Here is an 8,657-nt window from a genome sequence, read left to right on the forward strand (position 1 = left end):
ACATACATTTTTTTTAATCATTTTCGCTTACCTTGACCAAATCAAGGTGGGTTCCCAGCTTGATGTAAGTCTCAATGGCGGATCCCATTTTAACAAACAGACTAACGTCAGAATGGGCTCCACCCTATATCCATATATATTATATATGACATATATATATGTATTATATGTTATACATATACATATACATATATGCCCACCATGCAGATGGTCCCGGCCCCGATAATACCGCAATCAAGTAAAGCTTTCATTTTTTTCCTTCTTAGCAAAAATCTTTCCTTTTTTCTTCACTTGGAGTACTGAAGGAGCGTGATGCTAAATACAAAACTTATTTTGACTTCTGACCGTATATTTGATTTTTTATTTTCATGAAGTGTTTTATATTTAGTACTGAATTCCATTCAATTTTCATAACTAAGAAACTATACCATTGCCAAGCGTATTGGTTTTCTTCCTTGTTAAAATGATGGTTCTTTTTTTAAAAGGAAAATTACATATCATTAAAATACTGAAAATCAGTCGTCTCGATTTAATGCTAATTCATCAGAGGGATAGACGTAAGCTTGAGGTCCGAAATTAAAAAAGCACTTCGGCACACTAACAACGAGTGGATTGAAAGTTCGACTAGAGAAAACCCATCTTTTCAACATAAGCTATAGAGCACTGAAGTGGCAGATTGTCAAAACCCACATAAGGAGAATATCTACACGACATAGAAAAAATTCTAATCGAACCAAGACTACCCTATCAGCATTAAACCGAACACCTAAATCTAACAAAAAATAACAAACTAAACGAGGATTGGGTGGGGAAACCACCAACCTTATTACAAACACAAAAGTTACAAAAAGAAGAAAACCTCCAACCACCGCTGGTTGAAACCTTCGGTGAAGGGCGTTCGGCCAAAGGACCATCGCGGAACATAGCCAGTGAATAGATCTCAGCCACCAAGTGAAAAACTCTCATGAGAAATGAAACCTTCCAATCGGCTTCCAAACTCCTAACCGGTTCAAATCTACCCAAACAAAGCCACTACACCATACACCACCACCACTAACAAGAAGCCCATGATAAGATGAATCGAAGGACAATATTTCATACCCAACGACGCGCTTGAAGGAAGTGCCGGAGCTCCGAGCAACCTTTGCTCTCCAAGGACTTTCTCACTCTCTCTAGAAAATGCGTTGTGAGGTATGTCATTAAAATGATGATTCAAGTACATCATCAACAACCGTTAGAATAATACTCATTTTTAATGCGAGCGTGTGGGATTTCACTTAAGGAGCATCATATCATATCAGTGTGGCTTCGTGAGCACCAGATATGTTGCTCAGATCTGGGTCTTTTTCAGTTGTCGGGTTTTTACTGATTTGGGTTCATTCTTTAATTTTGAGTGTGCAGGGCTTCTTTTTTTTTTTTTTCCCAGAAAATGTTTGTTTTATGAAGGAAATGACTACTAAATACTCCTAAGAAGAGTCACGTGTGAATCATGTGACAAAAATCCGTCCAAAACTTAACATAAGTTATTAAAAGGACTACCAATGTAATGAATTTTAAAGTTTAGAGAGTCGATTACAAACATTTTTAGTTCAAGGACCAATCCGCTAAACACGAAAAGCTCAGGTAAAAAAACCAAATAATAAATTACCAAAAAAAACTTAAATTGTAAAAAGTTATCTTGTTCGAATGTGAAAACTCAAACTAGTTTAGCCATTCTGGTTGGTTTTCGAAATTCTTTGTTGTTTTTTTTCCCTCTCTAATACTAGTATGGGGTTTGTGCTTGGGAACAAAAATTATCTTTTACTTCATTGTTTGGTTTTTTTGGGCAAGAACTTCATATGGAACTATTGGTATATTAAGTAATGTGCAATTACAAAATAATGTTTTGTCCAATCATTTTATAATAAAGAACAAATACAAAAAATTGTTTTGTCCAATCATTTCATAACAAAGAACTTCACATAAATCTATTGGTATATTAAGTAATGTGTAAATACAAAAAATTGTTTTGTCCAATCATTTCTTGTTATGAAAATGTATAAATATGTTAATATGAATGTGAGAGAATAAATAAGGTCATGTGGATTAAAAATAAACCATTGGGTATACTTTAAGTTAAAAGAGACTAAATTTAAATCATTAAATTAAGTAGAACTAAAAAGGTCCCCAAAAAAAAAAAAACAAGCAAATAGGTGAAGCACACAAATAGGTTGGAACAAAAAATTGGAGAATATGCCATCATTCTACTTTCTATATAATCTGTAGATGTAGAAGTTTGAGAGGAGGATTACTCATCTCTCAATTTATTTAAAAAAAAAAAAAATGAAAACGTCAAACCAATGGTTTCTTTTCTACTAAAGACGCTAAGCAAATCAACGCATTCAAAAATGAGTACAAAACACACTTTTCTTTGGATGGTTTCCTACGAATATTTTCATTGCATATAGAATAGAGCTCATTATAATACATTTTCAACCTACTTCTCTTCCACTTATTATAATTATTTTTCACAATATTTTATTTTGGATGTATGTCTCTTTCGATTGCAAATAAAGGTGTATAGAATGGAAACCCTTGCCTGGTCTCCAAAAAGCCCTTGAAAGCTCAACATTCGAGTGACATCATTCAGTAATTGATGCGTTGAACTTTCTAAAATTGGTGGAATAATTCAACTCCAATATCATTGCATAAGCATAAAATTTTGATTGAAACTTCGTAGTAAATGGTTGCTTACTAATTACCATCGACTAAATTAATTAGGAAATGCCACTATTTATGGAATCTTTGAGTTGGAATATCAATTTCATTTTTCCTTTATTTGACTATCAAATTTTAACAAGCTCATGATAGAGACTCATTTGCATTACACATTTTCTTCATTTATGCATTATCTAAATAGAAAAGATCTACCCTTTCCTTCCTGTCTAGAGACATTAAACATTCTGATATATTGCTTAAATTTGTAAGTGCAGAGACGGAGTACATATGAACAGCCTAATTAACAATTAATTAGGTTGATCAGAAGTGAAATTTTGTATTGTATAATTTTCCTAAATTTGTACGCAATAACTTACGAGTTGACTTTATTTGATCAAAAGTCAGCTTGACTTTCAAGATCAACTACAGACACTGTTAGATATTGCTATGTATAATAACAAAATTTTGAATATTTGTCAGCACTTGTTAGAGTTCTGTTTCATGGTCTGTTAAGAGGACAATGTTTAGCGATTGGGATCTCGAACTTTTAATTTTGACAACTGGGACTTTAAATTTATAAATGTAACACATATGATTGTAGTCTAATATCTAACAAGAGTCATTTAATAGGTGTAAGTGCCATAAGATTTTTGCACAAAAGCATCCAAAACTTTTCGTTGGTTGACAAGTTGGATGTTATTATTTCAGGTTTTTGCTATCAATTGAATTGCATTGTTAAGAATTGTTAAATTTGTTAGATTTCTAACACAAGATCATGTGTTAAATGGCTATCATTTACACTGGAAACTATACATTATTAGTTGCTAACCTATCAGGAGATGACCTTATAATCTCATTATTCGGGACAATATTTAGCTCAATAATGTTGGCTGGTAATGCTACTTCCGGAGAAGCCTGATCACTAGAAAGTGTTCCTTGCTCTCCATAAAACGGTGAGTTTGATCCACTGTAGACCAAATAATTCGATGGACTTGAAGGGCAATTGCTATTCTGCACATCCATGACCGTACTACTAGGACAATTACTCTTTCTAAAAGTATGAGAGCTGAGATCCTTTTCGTCAAAACTCTTAAAAACGGCTTGAATTCTAGTCCACATTGAATCTTTCGAGTCCAACAAGATTTGTCTGTGCTTATAAAAGAACATAACTGCGAAGATAATGAGAGCAAACACTGAAACAATACCAGCAATAAGGAATAGGCCCCAAAAGCTACCTACGCTGAGACTGTTTGCGGAAACCCTAGTTTTGGAGTCCGGACACGAGTTTGATTGGTCATCCTTGAACCATTTGTTCTCGATTCTCTTCATCTCGTCTCCCTCAGTCACGTTGAGAATGGCCCTTGATATATCACCTACTAGATGAGAACCTTTTGAGAAAACCTGACAAGAAGACCAACAAAATTATTAGAAAAAATAATGCTAAATAATATCACTAATAGTCTTAAAAACAGTTGAAAAATGTTATTTGAAATTATTAACTGTGTAGACGCTGCATTCCTTTAAATTAGCCATGTACGTATATAGTTTTGAAGTAGTAACATTAATTATTATTAGTAGTTGTGTTTATTAATTACGATCGAGAAACAAAAATGTTGTTAATCACTACATATAGCAATGCTAGCTTTACAAGAAAAAAGAATGTTGTCCTATTTTCGTGTCCCATTCATTGTCCCGCACTATTTTACCATGTCATATCCAACTTAATTGACCAGTAAATAGGAACAAAACACTAAAAATACTTAAGTAATTTATTAAGGCTGACAACCAATAAAACAGTAAAATAGAACAACATATTCGAACTCGCAAGAAAGAGGGACCAAAAAAGCATATGTTAAACATAGAGGAAAAGAGAGATCAATCTTACAAAACCAAAGCCAGCAGTCTTAAATATTGGCCCAATCATTTTATATTTGGAGCAGTACTGAGCAAGAAAGAGCTTCATATAGGGGGAATCATCAATAGCAGCGGCAATACCACCATTTTTGCTCCCTTTGGACAGAAGGTCTTCACAATCTTCCACAGATTTATAGGCCTTGATGTTGGAATCTGGAAAGCCTTGTTGTTTTAAGAGCTCATAAACGTAAGAGTTTTTATAATACCCTACCTTGTCCCCATTCTTTAGGAGTTGGTCTATATCTGTGACGGTCGGTTGAAGTGTTTCCACTGTTAAAAGTGACGATAGACTAGCCGTGTAACTCTGGGTCAAAATTAGCACCACAAAGACCCATATGATAACCACAAATCTCGCCGAGTTGCTGATCACTCTTTCCCCTGCAAATTAAAATCGGACCAAGAGAAAGAAAAAATCAACATGACAACAAAGAAACAGATACCAGTGGTGTCCAACACCATATATTAATAGAGAATGGATTCTATGAGACCCACAAGTGGAACTCATTCTCTCTTAATTGTGGTGTTCGACTCCAGCGGTGTCCTAAGCATATTTCATAAGATATACTGAGTTCTGTGCGCATGAAATAGAAGAGCTAGCTAGTACTATCTAATATTTGAGGCTTGAAGTCGCGAGTAATTACTGTGTGCAAAAACCATGGTTGAGAAGGAGAACCAGAAGCTGGTGCCAACTTGATGTGAGGGGGGCCCACGAAAATCTTCATTTATTCGGTGTTCAAGAACCCAAACTACAAAACCAATGAAGACAAAGAAACAAGTGCTGGTCACCCATAGATCCCATGTCAAAGGCTCCAAGAACACCCAAGCACTTTTTCTGTCGTTTTCTTTTAATGGCACCACCATTACCACGCCAGATTCCGTGTATGGCAAGGTGAAGTCGACATACAAGGACCTGTTCCCCCGAATTGTGGCGTCTGCTACTACAGCATCGTAGTTCTGTCCAAGTAAAAAATATGACCATCTATATTTTAGCAATAAATTCTAAGACCTCACTCTCTATGATATGGAACGTTTACTGATAATGTTTCCGAATGTACGACATTATTATCAAACACTAGAAATCTAATTAATAGACATTCACTAGCTATTATCTTATTTCTCTTTAAAAGAAAAAAGATTGTAACCATACAATAAATATTGATATATGTAGAATAAGAGCACTCGCACTTTTATAAGAGTTGGATTATATTAAACTCATATGATCAAACTCACTAATAATATTACTTGTAATACACTGTGTATTGTATTTTTTTTTTAACATACCATAAAATCTCCCTATTATAACATAACGGGATGATACGTTATATGTAAATTATAGAACACTAAATATACGTAGGAGCATATGAAAATCATATCAAAAGTATATATACATTCAATATAAGGATATTTTGCACTCTGATATATATAATTAAAACATATATATATGTATGTATATATAATATTTAGTAGAAGCGTTATATGTAAATTATAGAACACTAAATATACGAGGGGAGCATATGAAAATCATATCAAAAGTATATATACATTCAATATAAGGATATTTTGCACTCTGATATATATCATTAGAACATATATATATATATATATGTATATATAATATTGAGTAGAAGTTTTATATTCTTACCCCATAAAAAACTTCGGAGATCATTTCATCGTAAGTTCCAGCGCAGGAACCATTAGGGTTTGCAAAAGGAATGAAGTCGTAAGGAAGAGAGTACGGTAACTTCTCCACGGCAGCCATAAAAACATCTATACTGAACCCCGTAACTTCCGTCACGTTAGTGCTAGGATCAGTCTTCACATCAACAAACTCCTTAAAACCATCCTTCACCGGCACTCCTATTCTCAACCTCTTCTCATAATTCGCCGGAATATCCCACCCCTTGGGTACCACAGTAGACTCTCCGGGCCATATGATCGGTCCGAGATTCGACCTCGACGTCGAATATCCATAATTACCCGAACTATTCAACGACAAATTCCTTGTTAGCCCATTTTGCGGCGTCCAAAAGCCGATTTCTCTTCCTCCATTGCCATTCACGTTCACTATTTGAAAAGTTGATGATTGTAATTGCCCATCAACAAGGCTGAAATCTCCGGCCAGGCCTCGGAATTTGGTGCTCGATAAGGCTTCACATAGTTTTGGACCAATTTTGGAGACCCCAAAAGAATCAAGATCAGTAGAGTACTTGGCTGGTGACGCATTTACTCTCTTCTCATACGAAACTAAGCTTTTCCCATTTTCACTTTCATTCCCATTTTTTAGTACCTTCTCAACCGCCAAGGCTAATGCAAAAGCCGAATCATAAGCCCATAAGCCCATAACATTCAACTGAGCATCGATAATTGTCGGATTCTCTCTTTGGAATTTCATTTTCCAACGAATTCTAAAATCTTCAAGCTCTTCTGATTCTGGTTCATAAGTCTTGACCCCCAACACTCCTTGCATTGACTTAACGACTTTAGGAGACAATGAGTTCAACAGGTCAGTGAAATCTTGGGTTATGATCCAAACAACGCCCGGTAGGCCCATCATCCCAATCTCGTGGGCCTTGGTGAACAACCGCGAGCCCAGATCATTCCACATGTGCACAACGAACACTCGAGTTTGCATCGTCATCAGCTTGCGAAGCTCGGAAACGATTTGGTCGTCGGAGGCCGACGGCGGAATCACGCTCCGGTATGGGACTCGCGCGTCGACCTCTGGGAGTGAATCGACCAAGTAAGGAATGATTCCGTTTCCGTAGTCGGTGTCGGCGTAGATGGGGACCACTTCTCGCCAGCCAAAGGCTTTGACGAGGGAGCTTATGGGTCTGACTTGGGAGGCGTCGTTTGTTGCGGTTCTGAAGAAGTAGGGATTCCGAGGACCGGAGGAAGTCAGGGAAGGGCTTGTTGCGGAGAATGACAAAATGGGCACGTGCGCATTTTGTCCCAAGTTAATTATGAATTTGGCCTGACTCGATTTTTGTGGCCCTAGAATCGCTTGCACTTGCACGTTCTTTAGCAGGTCCAGGGCTGTACAATTATGTAATTTTCATTAAAAAAAAAAACAAAAAACAAAAGTGTTTAATGTGTAATATAAATACGTACATAATTTGTATTGATGAATGCGCGTAAAAGGATAAGGGTCATGGTTGGAGACAAACATTATTGGTGATCGGATGCTGGGAGTAATTTTTTTTTTTTAATAAAAAAAATAATAAATTAGGAAAGAAAAAAAGAGGTACTATGAATTTTGTTCTTAATTTTTGTTTGGTGCAGGGTATTTTCAATCATCATTTCAAATGTCATTCAGTTTAGCTATTTTCTTATGTATGATGAATTTTGCGTACGTAGCTTATAGTCAAAAGTGTTTAATGTGAAAAAAATCAGAAATCGTACGGCAATGTTGATGATGCACTTTCTCATAAATTCAGAGGAAAAAATATAACGGAAATGAAGAAAAAAGCGCCTCCCTGATCATCATGATCAATTCATCACCGTGAATATTTAAGCTTAACTACATTCTTCTTCGGTCTTGATTTCTGTGTAGTTATGGTGCATTGAAAGTAATCAATGCAGGGTTTGATCATAACTAAAGACCGAAATTAATGAAGATGTTCACACATATATAGATATATAGATATATATAAATGTATATAACTATATATGGAGAGAGAGAGAGAGTAAATTAATGACCTGCGCTAGCTGCACCGATGACATCACGCTCGGAGTTCCTGGTGTTGAGAATCAATCTAGTGTTGAATTGAGGATGAGATGCATAAAAATCCGAGATCCCCATGTTGAGGCAACTTAACCAAATCTTTGCAACTGGAGTTTCAACGTCAAGAACGACACCAACTTTCACTGGAATCGTGTCGTTTTGTGCCATGGCCAAGAACACCCACGGCCATGAAGAAAGAATTAAGCCACTAAATGTGACCAAGAAAACTGGATGGGCAGGATCCTTCTTCGTCATGTTCTGAATTTTTGGAAAGGCTAATATTGTTTGTTCACCTTACGCATGCAACCTTCCTTTATATATATAT

At 35.9% G+C, this 8,657-nt stretch overlaps 1 protein-coding gene across 1 annotated transcript; it reads right to left on the reverse strand.

Annotated features, from left to right (window-relative positions):
• Positions 1–3,495: 3,495 nt before the first annotated feature.
• LOC21401611 (glutamate receptor 2.8) lies at positions 3,496–8,571 on the reverse strand. The gene is made up of 5 exons (XM_024166925.1): positions 8,308–8,571; positions 6,254–7,644; positions 5,253–5,565; positions 4,583–4,989; positions 3,496–4,098 (listed from the first exon to the last, which is right to left on the reverse strand). Exons 1-5 carry the CDS (start codon positions 8,498–8,500, stop codon positions 3,505–3,507), a joined length of 2,898 nt encoding a protein of 965 aa, XP_024022693.1. The 5' UTR covers positions 8,501–8,571; the 3' UTR covers positions 3,496–3,504.
• Between the last annotated feature and the right edge of the window lie 86 nt (positions 8,572–8,657).

This window comes from Morus notabilis, unplaced genomic scaffold (assembly GCF_000414095.1).
Source record: "Morus notabilis unplaced genomic scaffold, ASM41409v2 Scaffold348, whole genome shotgun sequence".
In the NCBI taxonomy this organism is placed as follows: domain Eukaryota; kingdom Viridiplantae; phylum Streptophyta; class Magnoliopsida; order Rosales; family Moraceae; genus Morus; species Morus notabilis.